The sequence below is a fragment of the Oncorhynchus tshawytscha genome, linkage group LG14 (assembly GCF_018296145.1).
Source record: "Oncorhynchus tshawytscha isolate Ot180627B linkage group LG14, Otsh_v2.0, whole genome shotgun sequence".
NCBI lineage: Eukaryota > Metazoa > Chordata > Actinopteri > Salmoniformes > Salmonidae > Oncorhynchus > Oncorhynchus tshawytscha.
The window spans coordinates 13,107,991-13,131,186 of NC_056442.1; the positions used below are offsets into that span (position 1 = coordinate 13,107,991).

Sequence of the window (23,196 nt, forward strand, 5' to 3'; positions counted from 1 at the left end):
TTCAGCATGTGAGAACTCCTTCAAGACAGTTGAAAAAGCAGTAAAAATAAATTGGTCACATACACATGGTTAGCAGATGTTAATGTGAGCGTAGCGAAATGCTTGTGCTTCTAGTTCCGACAGTACAGTAACACCCTAACAAGTAATCTAACAATTTCACAACTACCTAATACACACAAATGTAAAGGGATGGAATAACAATATGTACATAGAAATATACGGATGAGCGATGGCCGAGCGGCATAGGCAAGATGCAATAGATGGTATAAAATACAGTATATACACATATGAGCTGAGTAAGGTGAGATATGGAAACATTATTAAAGTGGCATTTTTTAAAGTGACTAGTGATCCATTTATTAAAGTGGCTAACGATTTGAGTCTGTATGTAGGCAGCAACCGCTCTGTGTTTAGTGATGGCTGTTCAACAGTCTGATGGCCTTGAAATAAGAAGCTGTTTCCAGTCTCTCGGTCCCAGCTTTGATGCCCCTGTACTGACCTCGCATTCTGGATGGGAGCGGGGTGAACAGGCAGTGGCTCGGGTGGTTGTTGTCCTTGATGATCTTTTTGGTCTTCCTGTGACATCGGGTGCTATAGTTTGCCCCCGGTGATGCGTTGTGCAGACCACACCACCCTCTGGAGAGCCTTACGGTTGAGGGCGGTGCAGTTTCTGTGCCAGGCGGTGATACAGCCCGACAGGTTGCTTTCAATTGTGCATCTGTAAAAGTTTGTGAGGGTTTTAGGTGACAAGCCAAATTTCTTCAGCCTCCTGAGGATGGAGAGGCGCTGTTGCGCCTTCTTCACCACACTGTCTGTGTGGGTGGACCATTTCAGTTTGTCGACAGGGGAAAGAACCTCAGATTCACAAGTCTTTTCCACCAGGTGGCTGATGAGATATGCTGGCACGACTGCCATATTGCATCTCCATCCCAAAGCCCTTGCTTGGAAGTGTACTTTGCCAGACTGCCAAGAACCTTGTCCTCATCCAGGCCAAGGTGGTGAGACACGGTAGTGATGACAACATAGGCCTCGTTGATCTCTGCACCAGACAGGACGCTCTTGCCAGCATACTTGGGGTCCAACAGGTACGGTGCGGTGTGTATGGGCTTCAGGCAGAAGTCTTCGCACTTCTTGATGTATTTCAGAATTACAGCTTTCCTCTGCTTGGAGCAACAGTGAAGTGGGAAGGGCAGTACAGATTTATTCTCTTACATCTGCAAGCAGAGTATGAACATCAGACAGGAGGGCATCGTCTCCCTCAATCCATGCAATGGCTACTGCCATAGGTTTCAGGAGTTTCAGGCTGCTTACCACTCTCTCCCAAATGACATCATCCAGGAGGATCCTCTTGATGGGGCTGTCCATATCGGCAGACTGAAATATGGCCATTTCTTGGAGAGGCTCCTTCCCCTCCAGGAGACTGTCAAACATGACAAGACCACCCCAGCGGGTGTTGCTGGGCAGCTTCAATGTGGTGCTCTTATTCTTCTCACTTTGCTTGGTGAGGTAGATTGTTGCTTTAACTTGATGACCCTTCACATACCTAACCATTTCCTTGGCTCTCTTGTGGAGTGTATCCATTGTTTTCAGTGCCATGCTCTCCTTGAGGAGCAGATTCAATGCAAGAGAAGCACAGCCAATGGTTGTGATGTGAGGGTAGGACTCCTCCAATTTAGACCAAGCAGCCTTCATGTTCGCAGCATTTTCTGTCACCAGTGCAAATACCTTCTGTGGTCCAAGGTCATTGATGACTGCCTTCAGCTCATCTGCAATGTAAAGACCAGTGTGTCTGTTGTCCCTTATGTCTGTGCTCTTGTAGAATACTGGTTGAGCGGTGGAGATGTAGTTCATTATTCATTGCCCACGAACATTCGGCCACCTATCAGAGATGATTGCAATACAGGCTGCTTTCTCTATGATTTGCTTGACCTTCACTTGAACTCTGCATCCAGCAAATGAGTAGATAAAGCATGTCTGGCTGGAATGGTGTATGCTGGGCAAAGAACATTCAGAAATCCCTTCCAATACACAATGCCTGTGCGCATCAGAGGTGAAATAGTTGCATACACAGCTCGAGCAAGACATTCCTCTGACTACTTTCCTCCATTGAGTCAAAAAAAGTCTCATTCCAGGAGGACAATGAGCTGTTTCTATCGATAAGGTGTCGGCTTTGTCATGTTCACCTCGAACAGAAGTAGAGGGACTTTTGTCAGAGGTTGGTTGTTGTGAGCGATGAGGGAACTTCATGCACTTTGCCAGATGATTCTGCATCTTGTTGCATTCTTCACATATGATGTGGCACAGTATTTGCAAATGTACACAGCTCTTCCTTCTACATTAGCTGCAGTGAAACGTCTCCACACATCAGATAGTGCGCCAGTGGCATTTTCCTGTAAAGATTAGAATCAAATGAAAAAATAAATAAATAAAATACAATTTCATGTACAGATAAATAATTAAGCAGTTAGATTAAACAACTCCTTTGTAAGATAGTTTATAAAAACATGTATGGAAACAGGTGAATTAACACTCAGTTAGCAGGCTCAAGCAAGCTAAAACCCACATGGCAGCAAAACCTAACTAGCAGAAATTGTTAACAAGTTAGAAATTATTTGGACACTTTGCTGAAGGCTACTATTTACTAGTTAACAAAAATATAATGTATGTCATAAAATATATTCAACCCACCCAGTATTGTAATCAAAACTTACCAGAAAGCAGTCCTTGGCTCAGACAGTGTAGTAATGTGGGCTCAATTAGTCGGCAAGATCTTGAGAATCAGCCACACATGTGATGGAAGAATGCACTGTGCATGGAGAGGGTTGCAATTCCATTGAATTGGGGACAGTTCAACCAAAATATGCCACAAGACCTAGAATTTCCTTATGTGTATCCCACAAAAAAGGTTCATGTTATAAGCAGACTTTTTTCATGAATTTGACCTCTTGAAGCTAGGGGGCACTATTTTTGTTTGGAAAAATAACGTTCCCAAAGTAAACGGCCTATTTCTCAGGACCAGATGCTAGAATATGCATATAATTGACAGATTAGGATAGAAAACACTCTAAAGTTTCCAAAACTGTCAAAATATTGTCTGTGAGTATAACAGAACTGATATTGCAGGTGAAACCCTGAGGAAAATCCAATCAGGAAGTGCCTCTTATTTTGAAACCCTTCTGTTCCTACGCATGTCTAGCCTCCATTTAAAGGGATATTAACCAGATTCCTTTTTCTGTGGCCTCCCTAAGGTGTCAGTCTTTAGACATAGTTTCAGGCCTTTATTTTGAAAAATGAGCGTGAAGGATCACATTGCGTAAGTGGAGAGCTGGGGGCTCTCAGAGTGAGTTTGTGCGCAATTGAGTAAAGCCACCATTTTTCCTCCCGCTGTTATGGAAAAAGCTACACACTCGGTTGAAATATTATCAAATATATTTTTTTTAAACTACCTGAAGATTGGTTATAAAAAACATTTGACATGTTTCTGTGGACATTATAGATATTATTTGGAATATAGTGGTGACCGCTCTTTCCTGTGGATTTCTGAACATAACGCGACAAACAAACGTCGGTATTTTGGGTATAAAAATAATCTTTATGGAACAAAAGGAACATTTGCTGTGTAACTGGGAGGCTCGTGAGAGAAAACATCCAAAGATCAAAGGTAAACGGTTAATTTGATTGCTTTTCTGATTTTCGTGACCAAGCTTCCTGATGCTAAGTGTACATAATGCTATGCTAGGCTATCGATGAACTTACACACGCTTGGATTGCTTTCGCTGTAAAGCATAATGTCAAAATCTAAGACGACAGGGTGATTAACAAAAGGCTCAACTGAGTTTCGCAATATTGCACTTGTGATTTCATGAATGTGAATATTTGTTAGTAATATTATTTGACTGTTGCGCTATGCTATTCAGTGGTTGCTGACGAAAATGATCCCGCTACAGGGTTGGGTAGCGTCAAGAAGTTAAGCAAAATTCCCGGGCTTAACCTCCCATCAAAAATGTACAGAAATTTACTGGAAATTGTCCGACCCTTTGCAATCCTATTGCCGAGTAATATACTCAGAAGCGGTGGGTGGTGTGCATGCCTTCGAAGTTTGACCAGGACGCTGCTCCGTCTACCTCTTCTACGAAGACATTGTTTTGGGCCGGCCTATAGGATTAGATCCAATGTCCTGGGTGGTGGTCCGAACAAAGGATCCACTTTGAGAAAGTCGTATTCCTGGTCGTAATGTTGGTAAGTTGACGTCGCTCTTATATCCAATAGTTGTTCCCGGCTGTATGTAATAGCCCAGAAAATCTTAAATGTTAACAATGTAAGAAATAATACATTAAAAAAAATACTGCATAGTTTCCTAAGGCAAGTACCTCATGAAGCTGTTTGTGAGAATGCCAAGAGTGTGTAAAGCTGTCATCAAGGCAAAGGGTGGCTACTTTGAGGAATCTAAAATATATTGATTTGTTTAACACTTTTTTGGTTACTACATGATTCCATATGTGTTATTTCTTAGTTTTGATGTCTTCACTATTATTCCACAATGTAGAAAATAGTCAAATAAAGAAAAACCCTTGAATGAGGTGTCCAAACCTTTGACTGATACTCTATTATACATCTTTATTTTTGCTACTGCTTGACTCAAGAAATCTTGGTCGACCAACAGCTTATTGAACAAATAATTGACCAGTTTATTAAAATGGGGTCGGCCCTAATCCCAACAATATAAGAGTATAAACCTAAACAGCTTAACTTAATATGAAAATATTCACAATGGAAAGCCTAAGAATGTAAGTGGTAGAAACAGAAGTTCAGGAGCAACATTTAGCCTAGCCAGTGTCAAACAAAAACTTGTTGAATAGTGAGTCACCTGCATCACCTGCAACAACACACAGAGACAGACTGATGTATGAGCAACAACCACCCACCTTGTCTCCACTGGAATAGAAGAAGTAGCGCAAACGCACTATGTTGCTGTGGTCCAGTTTCCTCATGATCTGCAGCTCCCGGTTCTGAGACAGAGAGACATTGATAAAAATCTGACAACCAGTGAGTATTAGACAAGTCAAACAGGCTAGAGAAGCTACTGTCACACTGAGCTAGTTGCACTCTCCCAGAAGAAACTATCCTCTGATTCTGGACCAGTCAGACACTCTCTTCAATGTGTCTTAAAAGGCTTTTGGAGGCTCATCGGAGATGGGCTGACAGATCCAGGATTAGAGAAAAGGCTGTTGCGAGAGCACAAGAGAGAAAGAAAGCGAGCGAGAAAGCGAGCGAGAGAGAGAGAGCGAGAGAGAGAGCGAGCGTGAGCGAGAGAGCACGAGAGAGAGCGAGAGAGAGAGCGAGAGAGAGAGCGAGAGAGAGAGCGAGAGAGAGAGAGAGAGAGCGAGAGGAAGCGAGCGAGAGAGAGCAGGAGGAAGCGAGCGAGCGAGCGCGAAGGAGGAAGCGAGCGAGCGAGCGCGAAGGAGGAAGCGAGCGCGAAGGAGGAAGCGAGCGCGAAGGAGGAAGCAAGCGAGCGAGCGCGAAGGAGGAAGCAAGCGAGCGAGCGCGAAGGAGGAAGCAAGCGAGCGAGCGCGAAGGAGGAAGCAAGCGAGCGAGCGCGAAGGAGGAAGCGAGCGAGCGCGAAGGAGGAAGCGAGCGAGCGCGAAGGAGGAAGCGAGCGAGAGGAGGAAGCGAGCGAGAGGAGGAGGAAGCGAGCGAGAGGAGGAGGAAGCGAGCGAGAGGAGGAGGAAGCGAGCGAGAGGAGGAGGAAGCGAGCGAGAGGAGGAGGAAGCGAGCGAGAGGAGGAGGAAGCGAGCGAGAGGAGGAGGAAGCGAGCGAGAGGAGGAGGAAGCGAGCGAGAGGAGGAGGAAGCGAGCGAGAGGAGGAGGAAGCGAGCGAGAGGAGGAGGAAGCGAGCCCTGGTTCAACACCTTGTTGGTTAAATCAGGTGTGCTAGTATTAGAATAGAACAAAACAAGTGGAATGGCAAGGGGTACTCGAGGAGAGATTTGGGAAACAGCTAAAACACAACCATGTGTGTCCATCACAGAGCTAGTGAAACGTTCAAGATAAGAAACTGAGAATATCTAGTCTGAGTTTGGCACCCTGTTAGGGTCTTAAATTAGAAGCCCACACATGGATAATTTAGGCCAGCTACAACTATCATAGATCATTGTAAAACAGTGACAGCCATAATTGAATGGGGGTCAAATCATGTCAGTGATATCTGAACAGGGAGTAAATTACCCACAGAGACACATTATAAGTTATTTCAAACACTGGCACTGTGCAGCCATTGCAGCACTTGTTTATTAGCACAGTTACGTCAGTCTAAGGAAATCCATGGGTTGAGTTTCCTTTCGGGTGCGACAAGAAGAGATTAACTAATCATCAACTCAATGCTTGAGCTGAAGATGGACTAGGGAGGGATGAGACTCCGCCCCGTTTCAGCTCCAACAGGAAGGGGCGTGTTCTCACAAGACATGACATCACTGGGGACTAGGGCATCATGCACAGGCCGACTGCCAGGATGATTAACCAAACGCCCATCAGTGTGGTACGGCAGGCTACGATCACCATGAGAGAGCAGTCTCACAGTGGTAAGTGACCTGACAAACCTAGTATTTTCAGTCAAATGACAGTATAAATGTGAGCCCATTTAATGTGAGACTCCAGTTAGGGATCTAGTTTCAGTGACGTCATACTGACAGCGACTCAATGGCCTCAAGACAAAGAACTGTCGTTACTCAAAAACACACGGTGCAACAAATACTCTCCGATGTATTCGCCTCTGCAGTGAAATGGTAGTCACCTTGAACCTCTTGTCCTGCAGAACCTTCTTGATGGCTATTAGCTCCCCGGAGTCACACAGTTTAGCCTGGTAGACCACGCCGAACGAGCCGTTGCCGATGACCTTAGTGTCTGTATAGCTGACCTCCTGCGGCCGGTCGGGGCCCTGGCCTGGGGTCGCTACCACTGTGGTCACCTTACTGCCATCTTTGTCTCCTGAGAGAAAGAAAGAGAATAAAGCAATGTCACACAAGAGAAGCAGTATAGGACAACTCATTCAGCCACACAGTCTTTACACCAAGAAGCTCCTGTAACATTTCTCATCCTCTCTCGTCACTGCATCTCTAGACGTAGGCTCCGACTGAAGCCTGTGAGCCAGAAATTGAAAGCTGTACTAACCCACTTTTTTTTGCTATGAGTAATTTCCTAGGAGCAGGGCTACCCATGTTAACGGGCTCTGGCAGACACCGTAATGACGACAGCCTGAAAGTACAGTAGAAGGATAAAAGGTTTAGGCGTAAAGGTTGTGGTGAAAATGAGGATGTAGTTTTAGTCTAAGATAATGTGTGGGTGGGGTGCACTGCAAACGGCTAAGCACTTTCCTAGTACTGTTCCTAGTTTGAAGCAGCGCTGCAGGCACCAAATGTTTCCCCACAAAACAGCTCCAATTCAACAACTGCACATCGCCATCGCAACTTTTGACAACATGAAAATGAAAGTCTACTGGAGGTGTGAGTTGACAGACAAAGTCGAACACTAACAGCCGGTCCGAAATCACTCTCTACCCATCCCGCTTGGCCCTAAGCCTTCATTGTATGCAGATCGCAAGGGCTCTTCTAACCTACCGTTATGGCTGGCACCTGGCCGTGGACCTCAACACAAACCCAAAGAGCACCAAACAATCCTAGATTGCACTGTTTTCGGACCACTATTGTTTTCACATATATATATTTTACCTCTTGGTGATGTAATTCGGAAACATAATGTTAACTTTCACTACTATGCGGACGATACACAGCTGTACATTTCGATGAAACATGGTGAAGCCCCAAAATTGCCCTCCCTGGAAGCCTGTGTTTCAGACATAAGGAAGTGGATGGCGGCAAATGTTTTGACTTGTGAACTCGGACAAAACAGAGATGCTAGTTCAGATCCCAAGAAACAGATATCTTCTGTTGAATCTGACAATTAATCTTGATGGTTGTACAGTCGTCTCAAATAAAACTGTGAAGGAACTCGGCGTTACTCTGGACCCTGATCGCTCTTTTGACGAACATATCAAGACTGTTTCAAGGACAGCTTTTTTCCATCTACGTAACATTGCAAAAATCTGAAACTTTCTGTCCAAAACTGATGCAGAAGAGTTCATTCATGCTTTTGTCACTTCTAGGTTAGACTACTGCAATGCTCTACTTTCTGGTTACCTGGATAAAGCACTAAACTTCCGTTAATGCTAAACACAGCTGCTAGAATCTTGTCTAAAACCCCCAAATTCCATCATATTACTCCAGTGCTTGCCTCTCTACACTGGCTTCCGGTAAAGGCTAGGGCTGATTTCAAGGTTTTACTGCTAACCTACAAAGCATTACATGGGTTTCCTACTACCCATCTCTCCGATTTGGTCCTGCCGTACATACCTACACATACCCTACGGTCACAAGACGCAGGCCTCATTGTCCCTAGAATTTCTAAGCAAACAGCTGGAGGCAGGGCCTTCTCCTATAGAGCTCCATTTTTATGGAATGGTCTGCCTATCCATGTGAGAGATGCAGACTCAGTCAACCTTTAAGTCTTTACTGAAGACTCATCTCTTCAGTGGGTCATATGATTGAGTGTAGTCTGGCCCAGGAGTGTGAAGGGGAACGGAAAGGCACTGGAGCAACGAACCACCCTTGCTGTCTCTGCCTGCCCGGTTCCCTTCTCTCCACCGGGATTCTCTGCCTCTAACCCTATTACGGGAGCTGAGTCACTGGCTTACTGGTGCTCTTCCATCCCGTCCCTAGGAAGGGTGCGTCACTTGAGTGGGTTGAGTCATTGACGTGATCTTCCTGTCCGTGTTTGGAGCCCCCCTCGGGTTCATGCTGTGGGGGAGATCTTTGTGGGCTATACTCAGCCTTGTCTCAGGGAAGTACGTTGGTGGTTTGAAAATATCCCTCTAGTGGTGTTGGGGCTGTGCTTTGGCAAAGTGGGTGTGGTTATATCCTGCCTGGGTGACCCTGTCCGGGGGTATAGTCGAAAAGGACCACAGTGTCCCCCGACCCCCCGTCTCAGCCTCCAGTATTTATGCTGCATTAGTTTGTGTCGGGGGGTTTTGGTCAGTCTTATGTCTGGAGTATTTCTCCTTTCTTATCCGTTGTCCAGTGTGAATTGAAGTATGCTCTCTCTAATACTCTCTCTCTCCCTCCTCCCTACCAGAGGACCTGAACCCTGGGACAATGCCTCAGGAATACCTGGCCTGATGACTCCTTGCTGTCTGCAGTCCACCTGGTCGTGCTGCTGCTCCAGTTTAAACTGTCCTGCCTGCGGCTATGGAATCCTGAACTGGTCACCGGACATGCTACCTTGTCCCGGACCTGCTGTTTTCGACTCTCTCGCAACCGTACCTGCTGTCTCCAACTCTGAATGCTCAGCTATGAAAAGCCAACAGACATTTACTCCTGAACTGCTGACCTGTTGTACACTCTACAACCACTTTGGTAATTATTATTATTAGAGCCTGCTGGTCATCTATGAACATTTGAACATCTTGGCCATGTACTGTTATAATGTCAACCCAGCACAGCCAGAAGAGGACTGACCACCCCTCAGAGCCTGGTTCCTCTCTAGGTTTCTTTCTGGGTTCCTGCCTTTATAGGGAGTTTTTCCTAGCCACCGTGCATCTACATCTGCATTGTTTGCTGTTTTAGGCTGAGTTTCTATACAGCACTTTGTGACATTGTCTGATGTAAAAAGGGCTTTATAAATACATTTGATTGATTGATTGATTGACAGAGCTTTATAAATAGCAGTGCCAGAACCTGTCAATCCCTAAAGTACTACTCTTCTACGAACTAAAATGTGGTTGAACGATCCAAGAAGTGCATCATCATGATGAAGTCTACCACAATGCTGTTTCTGGAAATTGACAAGCCAAAACGACATTATACAGCCTAAAACTGCAAGTAAACTCCACCAGCATGCCCCATCAAAGCAAATCTTATTAGTTACATGCACCGAATACAACAGGTGTATTATAGTGAAATGCTTAATTATGAGCCCCTAACCAACAATGCAGTTTAAAAAAATACAGATAAGAATAAGAGATAAAAGTAACAAGTAATTCAAGAGCAGCAGTGAAATAACTATAGCGAGACTATATACAGGGGGGTACCGAGACAGAGTCAATGTGCTGGGGTAGTATGTACATGTAAGTAGATTTATTAAAGTGACTATGAATAGATTACACCACTGCTACTCTCTGTTGTCAAGAGGGGGTACTGCAAATAGTCTGGGTAGCCATTTGAATAGATGTTCAGGAGTCTTATGGCTTGGGGATAGAAGCTGTTTAGAAGCCTCTTGGACCTAGACTTGGCGCTCCGGTACCGCTTGTCGTGCGGTAGCAGAGAGAACAGTCTATGACAAGGGTGGCTGGAGTCTGACCATTTTTGGGACCTTTCTCTGACACCGCCTGGTATAGAGGTCCTGATGTAAGAAAGCTTGATGTACAAGGCCGTTCGCACAACCCTCTTGTAGTGCCTTGTGGTCGGAGGCCGAGCAGTTGTCATACCAGGCAGTAGATATTCAACAGTATTCATGCATCATTCCAATTGGCATGAAAGACACCTGTGGTGAAGTATTCCATAAAGTGAATGATATGCCGAAGGAGTTTGGTCTTGAAACATAATGAATGAAAAAACAGATCTCACAAGAACAGCTGGACCTCTGTCCATGAGTGACTTGACAGAGTCCCACTGCATAGGAATTAGCAACATGACAAATGGAGAAGAGCCATTATTACCATTGAGCCTTTCTACGCCACTGTTTGCAAGGAAGACATGCGGGGAAGTAAAATCCATGACTTGCTTGGAAAATATTAGTCCTGGGTATCCATTAGACACCAAAACGGAATAATTAGAAAACACTCTGGAACAAGGAGAGACTACCTGGACATGTTCAATAAGAAAAAAAAAGCCTAATTGCTTTCCTTGGCTAAATGTTTTAAAGCATTCCAGTTGCGAGTCCTAATGAACATGACCTTGGCCTGGCAGCCACTCTCACCAATTTACTAGAGATAATTTATCATCTCAGATCTTGCAAGGAACGTAGAGTGGGCTTGATGGTTTGTTAAATACAGCGGGATTCTTTTTTCCAGACGCTTTAAAATGGCCACTCCATACTTTGAAGATTTAGCTCTAGGCCTATATATTAGTGATTATACCATGTAGGAGTGTTGGTGTAGCACTGACCTCTTAGCACCCTGCAATCTGTTTTACAACCAGCACTTACAAATCTCTGTGTGCACACACACAGAGAGTGCCCTTATGCCCCTCTAACACTGACCTCTGATATTACTGCCTTGGCTACTGCAGAGGCCTGACGAGAGAAGAGACATTGCAGCAGCAGAATTTCACAACAGCTACATCGGGGGATCCAGCACTGAACTCTGTACAGCGTTGTTACCGTCTGGGTCAGAAGTCAAGGGATAGAGGAAATACTAGAGTTTTAACAAAATGTTAAATACACATTATCAATGTGCCAATCCTGTCTGAACACGCTGCATCTCTATGTAGGAAGCCACTGAGCTCATAATGCAGTAGAATAGATGGGAATTTGGTCTCGCGGGTCAGACCACTCCAGGTCACGCACTTCCTCCCTTTCTGTGCTGAGTAGCAGGAAAGTGGAGCAAAATGTCAGAGCTGCCAAAGCCTGACGGGGAAGGGAGGGACAGAGCAGAGAGTACTGCCAAATTAGGCATCTCCTCCTCCTCTGAACACACACGCACAGAAAATAAGCAACCCAACCGGAAGCCTGACACCATGTTACTACTGCAGGTGATGGAATTGTAATGAGGACAATGTTGATTATAATGGTGATCACTGAAGTTAAAGACTGACAATCAGAGATTACAGATTTGACGAGACTGTTCAATTATTCTAATGTGTTTGACAGTGTCTACAGTCAGTGACTATTGTTTATCCTCGAAATGTCAAAAGAGAAACCCGACACCAGGGTGTAGGCCTCAACACCTCTTCCTGTGGTAAATCCTCTAACAACACCCCTGTACTCATCTCTGGGTCTGAAAGGAGAGACAGAGCAAAGCACATTAAAGCAAAAGGCCCTTAATGAAAATCCCTACCCTGACCACTGCATCACGCTTTGGGCAGCTGTGCAATAGTCCTATAGTCACACACTGGAGCATGTATCCATTGGCTGCTCTCTCTTAGTTTAGCACTGCATGAAGAGATTGGGTCTGATAGGAATCCAATTGGCCAGTCTACCACAGAAATACAATTACTAGAACAGACATTCCTAAGTCCTGTTCTACAATGAGTATTGAGTAAAATTGCACTGGCCTGATGGGTCTTTATCCCTTCGAGTAATTCTATTTCTGTGGACCTGCCCCTGAACAACACTTTAATTATTTGTTATTCTTCTCTCTTCATTATTTTAGATATTTTCTTAAAATGGAAGAATTGCATTATGGTCCCGAAAAGCACAGAAACATAGTGTCCCCTGCATGTATACTAGAGGTCGACCGATTATGATTTTTCAACGCCGATACCAATTATTGGAGGACAAAAAAAAAAAAAAACAGATACCGATTAATCAGCCGATTACTTTTTTAAAATGTATTTATTTGTAATAATGACAATTACAACAATACTGAATGAAAAAGTGAATGAACACTTTTATTTTAACTTAATATAATACAATTAATCAAATCAATTTAGCCTCAAATAAATAATGAAACATGTTCAATTTGGTTTAAATAATGCAAAAGCAAAGTGTTGGAGAAGAAAGTAAAAGTGCAATATGTACCATGTAAAAAAGCTAACGTTTAAGTTCCTTGCTCAGAACATATGAAAGTTGGTGGTTCCTTTTAACATGAGTCTTCAATATTCCCAGGTAAGAAGTTTTAGCTTGAGGTTATTATAGCAATTATAGGACTATTTCGCTCTATACCATTTGTATTTCATATACCTTTGACTATTGGATGTTCTTTTAAGAACTTTAGTATTGCCAGTGTAACAGTATAGCTTCTGTCCCTCTCCTCGCCCCTACCTGGGCTCGAACCAGGAACACATTGACAGCCACCCTCGAAGCATCGTTATCAATCACTCCACAAAAGCCGCGGCAAGGGGAACAACTACTCCAAGTCTCAGAGCGAGTGACTTTTGAAACACTATTAGCGCGCACCCCGCTAACTAGCTAGCCATTTCACATTGGTTACACCAGCCTAATCTCGGGAGTTGATAGGCTTGAAGTCATAAACAGCGCAATACTTGAAGCATTGCGAAGAGCTGCTGGCAAACGCACAAAAGTGCTGTTTGAATGAATGCTTACGAGCCTGCTGGTGCCTACTACCGCTCAGTCAGACTGCTCTATCAAATCATAGACTTAATTATAACATAACACACAGAAATACGAGCCTTAGGGCATTAATATGGTCGAATCCGGAAACTATTATTTCGAAAACAAAACGTTTATTCTTTCAGTGAAATATGGAACCGTTCCGTATTTTATCTAACGGATGGCATCCCTAAGTCTAAATATTGCTGTTAGATTGCACAACCTTCAATGTTATGTCATAATTACGTAAAATTCTGGCAAATTAGTTCGCAATGAGCCAGGTGGCCCAAACTGTTGCATATACCCTGACTCCGCATGCATTGAACGCAAGAGAAGTGACACAATTTCACATGGTTAATATTGCCTGCTAACCTGGATTTCTTTTAGCTAAATATGCAGGTTTAAAAATATATACTTCTGTGTATTGATTTTAAGAAAGGTACTGATGTTTATGGTTAGGTACACGTTGGAGCAACGACAGTCCTTTTTCGCGAATGCGCAACGCATCAATTATATGCAACGCAGGACATGCTAGATAAACTAGTAAGATCAACCATGTGTAGTTATAACTAGTGATTATGATTGATTGATTGTTTTTTATAAGATAAGTTTAATGCTAGCTAGCAACTTACCTTGGCTTCTACTGCATTCGCGTAACAGGCAGGCTCATCGTGGAGTGCAATGAGAGGCAGGTGGTTAGAGCGTTGGACTAGTTAACCGTAAGGTTGCAAGATTGAATCCCTGAGCTGACAAGGTAAAAATCTGTCGTTCTGCCCCTGAACCAGACAGTTAACCCACCGTTCCTAGGCTGTCATTGAAAATAAGAATGTGTTCTTTAACTGACTTGCCTAGACAAAAGGTGTGAAAAAAATTAATTAATAAAAAATCCGGCAAAATCTGCGTCAATTCTTTTTATACAGATTTCCGATTGTTATGAAAACTTGAAATCGGCCCTAATTAAATCAGCCATTCCGATGAATCGGTCGACCTCTAATCCAGGACCTATATAATAGGCGGTGTCAGAGGAAAGCCCATAAAATTGTCAGAGACTCCAGTCACCCAAGTTATAGACTGTTTTCTCTGCTACCGCACGGCAAGCCAAGTCTAGGACCAAAAGGCTCCTCAACAGCTTCTACCCACAAGCCATACCATGAGACTGCTGAACAATTCATAAAATCGCCACCGGACAATTTACATTGAACCCTCCCCGCATCCCTTTTGTACACTCACTGTGTTTGTTTGTTACCTATGCATAGTCGCTTCGCCCCCACCTACAATGTACAGACTACCTCAACTAGCCTGTACCCCTGCACACTGACTCGGTACCGGTGCCCCCTGTATATAGCCTCGTTATTGTTATTCTTGTGTTACTTTTATTATTAGTTTTTATTTTAGTCTACTTGGTAAATATTTTCTTATTCTTAAACTGCACTGTTGGTTAAGGGCTTGTAAGTAACCATTTCACGGTCAAGTCTACACTTGTGACTAATAACATTTGATCACATGACCAGAACAATTAGTTCAATGGTCTACTGCAGAGGTCTCCAACCCTGTTCCTGGGGAGCTGCCTTCCTGTAGGTTCGCTCTCCAACCCCGGTTGTAACTAACCTGATGCAGTTAATCAACCAGCTAATTATTAGAATCAGGTGCACTAGATTAGGGTTGGAGCGAAAACCTACAGGATGGTAGCTCTCCAAGAACAGGGTTGGAGAGCCCTGGTCTACTGACAGCCCAACCCTCCCTCCATTCCTATAAGGGACTGACTGACTGGCCCCTAACACTGGCGGCTTCCCATTTCCTAAGTCAGGGCTAGGATGTGGGTTATGGAGGGTCAGCCCCACAGAAAACATGGAAACAATTGACCAGATAGAGCTCTGTAATCATTTCTGAAGAATTGGTTTAGTATTATTGCTCTGTCAACAGGTTTACACCCCTTGTTGTGGGACACCCTTAAGGCTTAGATTGGAAAGGTTTAGTTTAGACTGTCTTAAGTCCAGAGAGAAAAATGACCTCTTGCTGAACAGACAGAGATCGTGCCTGACTGACAGTCAGACAGTTACAGGACTGTCTCAAACAGTGTCACGGGATTTTTTTGCCATATTATGTTGATACCTTCAGATTAATGTTATCCCCCATTAATCATCATTGGGGTTAATACTACGAAAATATTATGTTTGAAATTGTTATGTCACTGATACACTTCCCATAGCATGCCCAACATTCTGCTATGAGCTACACATGAAAGCCAGGCATCTTACAACTTCTAATTAGACATTTTTCAGAGTTGTGTAATGGAAAGGTAATGCGAAACCTCTTGGATTGCAGAACTCATGTAATGTGTTCCCGGTAGTACCGAGTTCTGAGCACATACCTACATTTTCCTCGCACATTCCAAAGCCTGACTGGTGGTGAGCCATTTCCCCTCCCCACAGGGACCAGAGGCTCGGCCCACGTCAACAGCTACATCAAAGCCTTTCATTTCCTTCTGTACACTGACTCACACTATCATCATAACATCACACTGGCTACCATTATCAACAGAGTCGATACACTACCCAGATGCACATTATCAAATGTACGCAGGGAGGGATGCAAGCTGAGAACCATTCACACAGACTTGCAGGCGACGCAAACAAGCGGACACAGACAACACATGATGCTCTTAGGTTGGAAATGATAGAGATCTGGTTTCAGAGACACAGCTGCCATTTGGTCACTCAGTTCTTGAAAACAAGCTTCGCAATCAAAACGGTCCTCCTCACACAAAGATAGGGTTGGGGAGTAAATGATTACATGTAATCTGACTATGAAACAACTAACCAGCTTCGTTACCAGCTAAAATATTGTAATCAGATTACAGACACTTGAAAAACTAGATTACTTCTTGGATTACATTCAGAAAGTATGTTTGTGAAAAAATATATTTTGTTCAGAAAGTATGTTTGTTTTCTCAATGACATTAAATTCAGCGTTGAAACAAGGCCCAAGTCAGAGACCACTATGATGACGCCAAATAGATTTGATAGATCATTTGTCTTCTTCTAATACCTAATGGAAAGTAATCCAAAAGTAACTGAAAGTGATCAGATTACATTACCGAGTTTGGGTAATCCCCCAAAAATTACATTACTGATTACAATTTTGGACATGTAACTAGTAATGTAACAGATTACATTTAGAAAGTAACCTACCCAACCCTGCATACACAGAGTACTGTCATTGACTGCAGTATAGATGCAATTTTAAAAATCTTTATAAGGGCAGGGGATAAAAGCTAAATACTTTTTTTGTTCATGGCCAGCTGCTTTGGAAACTCCTCAGAGGGGGCAGGATGCAGAGCGAGTAACTAAGCGAGCGAGCGAGCCACAAGCTGTTCTAGGTTTGCAGTTGCATCATGATGCTGCTAATACCAGTTCTTCAGATCTGGGGCCACGTTCCCAGCCGCCACGTTCAGCAGACAGACTGAGACCGATGCGTTCACACAGACAAATGCGATTACGATTGGAACGCAGGCCTGCAGGGCCTGAGCACTATATGGTTAGCCGTTATATTACAAGGGTCTACCTTCTGCACGTACTGTAGCAGGGCAGTACACTGGGGAGAAAGTGAAGCTCATCGCACACAACTGCATATCCACTAGGAATAATGTCTCACTTCAATGTGGCGAGGGGAAGAATGCAATGAGGGTTTGATTTGCTTGAGCAATCCTGTAAAGGAAAGGCTTGTGTTTTTGTGTCTTAGCCCAATACTGCCAAAAGCTGGTGTGTGTGTGTGAAGAGAACTGAAACGAGTTAGTGATACTACTGTAGGCGTGGGTGTGTGAGTATTCAACATTGCCTTACAGCATGTTTGATTAAGGCCTTTGGATCAAAAGCTGTTCCTCTGAGAACAAAGTGAGCAGAGTGACGAGGAGCCCGATACCGGCTCAGCACTTTGCTATGTGATGAGTCAGAGCAGAGCCTGTGACAATACAGGCACATTTCCCACCCACCCAAAATCTCTCTGACACACACAGGCTGTGAACAACCTTTTTCATACAGAGCCACCTTTACTCTTTTTTAAAAAGAAAGTATTGCTATTATCATCCAATTCCCTAAACCTTTTTCAGTTTAGCTGTGAGAGATGGGTGGAACCAGCCTTTTCTTGCCTTCATTCAGAATGTTGATGGACAATACTCATAAGCTATCAACTGACAGAAATTCATAATTTCTATCAATTTCAGCTTTTTTTTATGAGAATGTGTCTTAACACATTGGCATTCCTTCTCCAACACAAAACACAACCAGGTGAAGACGTATCCTAACGCTGCTTGGTTTGTAGGTTGCCATAGTACCTCTGCCACGGTGAGTCAGCACGTGATTCCCTCTGATAAGGTGCGGTTTAGCACAACGGGGAGGGAAAGAGCACCCGTGCCACTAAGTATAGTGTTGTAAGCGGAGGATGCTTCTCTGTTGCTACATACACACACTCAGCCCAAAATACTGCCCTGTAGGTGAGGCCAATCCCGCAAAATAAACAGACATAACCCACACACTGAGACCAAGAGCTTAACACCTGGGGGATGTAACGCAGTAACTGCTCCCCAAAACAAAATCCCAAACCCTTTTCTTTGACGTGTAATGTGCATATTAAGCTATACTTTGCTTTTGGCTACATTAGCTGATGTCAAGACTATCATGCGCACGAGTCAAATATATGTATGCCAGTGGCACAACCGCTAATAAGGACATTGATTTATTTGAGGTTCCTTACCAGCGGAGTTAATCCCAAAGGCCACGGGGAGAAGCCCTGACGCCGGAGCAGCAGTAGCTCAGCAACAGGAAGGAAACAGGACACCAGAGGAGACGCACAACCCACTGAACTGGTCACAAGACCCTTGGCATGTTCGTGACAGTCGGGTCGTAGTAAGCCTGCTGAGAATAAACAGCAAATGTAATCCTATTTTTCATTCAGAGGGGAGTGAGTCGGTGCGGGGGGGAAAAGGCCAATTCAACGAGCCAGGCAGCTAGCGACAGTCTTGAAGGATCTGCTGAGGTCTCATATCTGGCTCCAATTTTCTCCCCTAAGCGTTACTAAGAGTGGATCAAGGGCAGCTGAAATGGAATTACGTAACGGCACCTCTCTTCTTTATGAGCATCTCACATCGCATTATGCTGTAACAGCATAATGCAAGGCCACATGGAAGAATGAGACAAATTAGGCGCTTTTGATGATAACATATGGGCGTAAATAATATATGATGACTTGAACAAACCATAAAAAGGCTATTTTTGAAAATGTGGTGGACTTTGGTCTTCTCATATTATCCAATTAGATGAGGACTTTAAACGTACTTTTCCCTTCAGTAGACTCCCAAATCAATTAGGGTTCTTTATCAGCTGTTTTAACTGCATCACCAAGGCTGCGTTTACACAAGCAGTCCAATTCATATTAAAAAACTTTTAAACCTAAATTAGTCCTTTGACCAATCACATCAGGTTTTTTCACATTAGATCTTTTTCAAAGCTGACCATCAGAAATGTGCTGCCTGTGTAAACGCAGCCCAAGGCATGTCAACTGACCTTCATTACCATGTTTAATGTTCAGTAGGACTCACCATAGCAAACAAATGAACATTTGTATTTCTAATTGGGCATACCTAGTCAGTTGCACAACTGAATGCATTCAACATAAATGTGTCTTCCGCATTTAATCCAAATTAATCTACGTTCACGTCATCGGCGCCCGGGAGCAGTTGTTGTTGGGGGTTAACTGCCTTGCTCAAGAGCAGAGCGGCAGATATTTCCACCTTGCCGGCTCTGGGATTCCAAACCAGCGATTTTACAGATACTGGCCCAACGCTCTTAACCGCTAGGCTACCTGCTGCAAAGATTAGGGTTTACTCTGTTTTCAACTGTTTGGTGCCTACTGAACGTTTCCCTTGAAGAACATATGGAGAACATATATAATTATGATCAATGCCGCCACCTCACCCACCCGCATATTACCCAGTCATCCGTCCATGTTCACATACTCAGCCTTCACGTCCTCCTTCTCCTCCTCTCCCCAGCTGGACATTACATCTGAAGCTTTCTTCTCCAGATCCCTATTTCCATTTCCTCCTGGCTAGTACACAATAGACTATGTAATACACCACTAGGGGGCAAAGCCTTCTCCGAATACAAATGAGGGCTAAAAAGGTAATCTTAAGGTGAGCTATTTCCCAACATCTTTGTCCAGGTTCTTTAATTTGTACATCAGCAAACAAGCAAGCAAACACCAAGGCCTAGCTCGACATTAACGCTTGTCCTCTTGTCCGGGACAAGTAAAAATATAGATTTTAGTAAAAAATATATAGAAATCACAATATCAAACAATTACTCCGATCAGAATAATATTCAAATCAATTTTTCATATTCAAAATGTCTACATTTCAAAGTGTAGGTGATATGCATATTGGCTAGTCTAATGTCCAAAACGATGCTGATATAAGGAAGGCGGCAGAAAATGTAGGCAAACTTTAATGAGACTTTTAATAACATAAATATAAGTTAAACGCCAGTCATGTTTGACAAATATAATGAAGGATAATTAACATTAAATGTCTAAAAGCTTGATTAATATGTTATTGAAACCAGCATTTCTCATGTTCCATTGGTTTTCAAATCAACTTTATTTTATTGTCCAGCAGCCAAAGGCATAATTCTAGTCATAATAGTAACCCATGCTAGTTGACGCATCTTTAAAACTCCCCTATTTCTTAATTTATAAAGGATACTTTCATCTCCGTCACATTAAACAGATTGTCTCAAAAGCATACCGCACGCACAGTTGTTTTTTCCCCCTTATTGCATTTTGGAACATTCATGCATAGCCTACAGCCATGTGCGTATTGTTGAGCATATAATATGAAGTAATAAATATTTATCAGCATTTTAAGCTAAACGGTCTGACCTGCTGCATCAGCCTCATTGCGGTTTATAAAAAATATATGTGCAGTGGTCCCATAACTGTCCCAGAGTCTGTTTTGGACTGTAGGCATGTTTTTTTATCGTCCCAGGGATGGCGGGACACTCTTAATTTCGAGCCCTGGGGGGAATTATTTCATAAAAACATAAGTACTTGGTTGTCATTGTAATGTTGCAATATTTTATAGGCTACCAAAGGGGGCCAACCATCCTCCAGGAGAGCCTTAAAAAAAAGCCTAAATAATAATAAACGTAAAAAATTCAAAAACATGTTGCATACATTTTTGTCTGATTCTCTATGGTAAAAAATATGTATTGTATTTTGTAAAGAGGCTTGATATTTTGGACAAGTAAAAAAAATGATCTGTCCTAGGACAAGTGACTAAAAAGTTAATGTCAAGCCCTGTAAGTCTACACTGATGTGAGAGAAAAGAGCATAGCCCACTGTCATCTTATGTGCACACAAACAGGATGACTCTCCAAAGATGGGAACTTGGTTTTGGCCCATTTATAATGTAATTAAGTCGATGTGTTGAAACGAGACAGTTATTTGCTCTCCAAGGGTTGACCAGGCTTTTCAGTAGACAGACATTTTAAAAAGCACTAGCAGGTCAGGACTGACTGGAGTCATATGACCAACCATGGATACCTTCAGAGACGCAGGCAGACACCCGATTCTGCGGACCAATCAGAAAGTCCCGGTGCTGCCCCCATTTTCTGGGGTCTGCGGATGCTGCACAGCAGAGCAGGGGCCAGCAGCTCTCCATGCGCTGAGCAACTTGTCAATTATTGAGCTGAACAAAGTGCTGATGAGCTGTGTGACCTGGCTGGCTGTGTGTGAAGCTCCAAAAGTAGTAGTAGTCAGAACTAGCCTCATTTACCAGATGTTGAAGCTTTACTAGAAGTAGACCTATGCAGCAAAAGCATCCAGTATGGAGGATTTAGATGAAGATCAATGAATTTGGTGAAAGGCTGATGCTCATATGTGCCAGTTATTATTTTGATGAAGCAAGCAATCTTATATTGGCATTAGATGCGAGTATAATGAAATGGAGCTACAATGGAATCCTACAGAAAAGTTAAGTGGCGTTTTAGGTTTTTATCCCACTTTCACAAACCCTTTGGCAAAGACCAATGATACTGTGGGTGACACCTGACCCAGTCTAGCAAAACCGACCTGCAGTACATACTGTAGGCTCTCCAATCTACTGGTCTGGATTCATTCTGCTGCCGCGGGGCTTCATCTGACCTAACCCTGCTCGATACCCGAGAGAGCTCAATCAACACTACCCATGGTGTGTCTGCCTCAGAGCTGCAGGGTGGGGGATGAGTGGATTGGACATGACAGTGTGTCCCTTGGCATGCCCTATCAGCTCGTTCACCAATCCATTGTTTCGATACTTCCAAAAATCAAGGGGTCAATCTCTAAAGCAGAGGTAAGGCTCAAATGCAGTGATCACTCCTCCTGCCAGAGGCATTTTGACTAGTTTACACATTGAGCACTACAAGCAAACATACTTTTGCATCTAGGCTATTTTATGGTCGTTAATAATATGATCAGTGATCATTTGGAAAGCTCCAATGGTATCTTACCATCCATTTACATTTTTTATGATCACGTTTCTCAATAATCCCAGACATAATGCTAATAACGTCATGCAAAATACCAGACGGGTGGCTCTAAGTGCACTGGTTGGGTCTAGGTGACAACGGTTAACTAAGCATATGACTTGGACAGTGAATGGGAGAGTAACGTTACTGTCTGAAAATGTGTGGACCCATATGGCATTTCAGTATTAAATGTAAATTAGGCTAGGCCTAGTCCACTTCAATATATCAATAATTTACCCTTTTCTCATAATAGCAGCAGCAGAGTATTATGACAAAAAAAAGCACAGAGAACATTTCAGATTTTTTTGTTGTCGTAAACTAGCGTTTAACTCTACGGTCATACTTACTGCTGACTTTCATACTGCCAAATGCTGAGGGCTGCGGCACTGTCTTGCAGCTCTCCGCAAAGGAGGTGGTTCTGGGCCGACCCGACATATTCCAATCCAAGATATCCCCGCTTCGTCTTCAGTCGAATCGTACTTTTCCCAGTACTATTAGTCTTTTGACTTTCCAGTTCTATTAGTCTGACTTAATTGGTAGCTAATTCCACGATAGAGGTCTGCTTCTTCTTATATCGTTCTAGCACGAACTAGCCAGCCAGCTAGCTAGCTAGCAAACTAATTTCGAACCGGTCAGCTGTGTCAGGTCTCGAGCTGTTGTCCAGCCACATTCAGCAAGAATCTGTCATTCCTTTTATTTTGTATGTTATTTTCACTTACCTAGGCTAACGTTACAAAGGCATTCTATGAAATAACGTCCTGAGATAGGTGTCTCATAAATTGGGCCTCTCAAAGTTGCCAGTACATTTTTTTTAAACACAACCGTAAACAGGAATAGGCTACATACAGTGGCATGAACGTCAAGTCTGCTTACATTGAATGATTACCCAAAGAAAACAATATCAGGTCCAATAGCAAATCTTCATATTCTTATATGGAGACTAAAGGATCCGACAGCACCAGCCATGGCGACTCCCAGTCTCAGACCAACCAACATTCAAATCGGACACAAATGAACAAAATTCACGATTTTAGGCCGAAAGAAACGCACGGACGTTTCAGTGACAACCTCGCCCTCATAAACACGGAAGCAATTGTCGATAGTCCTTGCTGGCTGACGGCGACGTGAAAGACTATCGCAAATGTATTTTTTTGTTGAAAATAGTTATGATACAGCTCCACTAAATCTGAAATTCTCTTTTGATTCCTTCTTTCTCTGTCTGCTACTTCTCTTTGTCAGACTACGAGCAGAACAACGCAAATTACTTAAACTATTGAGTGGGTGAATCTCTTTTCACGATTTCCACTAGATAGCACAGCCAC

The 23,196-nt window shown here is 43.3% G+C and overlaps 1 protein-coding gene across 4 annotated transcripts in view; it reads right to left on the reverse strand.

Moving 5' to 3' along the window:
• LOC112266570 (glycogen synthase kinase-3 beta) overlaps positions 1-23,196 on the reverse strand; it is a 42,195-nt gene extending 18,999 nt beyond the window's left edge. Inside the window, exons 1-3 of one of the 4 annotated variants that reach the window (XM_024444153.2) lie at positions 22,222-23,196; positions 6,790-6,983; positions 4,926-5,009 (exon numbers count right to left, since the gene is read on the reverse strand). In XM_024444153.2, coding sequence (XP_024299921.1) covers positions 4,926-5,009; positions 6,790-6,983; positions 22,222-22,309 — 366 coding nt within the window. In that variant the 5' untranslated portion in view covers positions 22,310-23,196. The remainder of the gene's footprint in view (positions 1-4,925; positions 5,010-6,789; positions 6,984-22,221) is intronic. The other 3 variants (XM_024444155.2, XM_024444154.2, XM_024444156.2) reach the window with 3 other exon arrangements.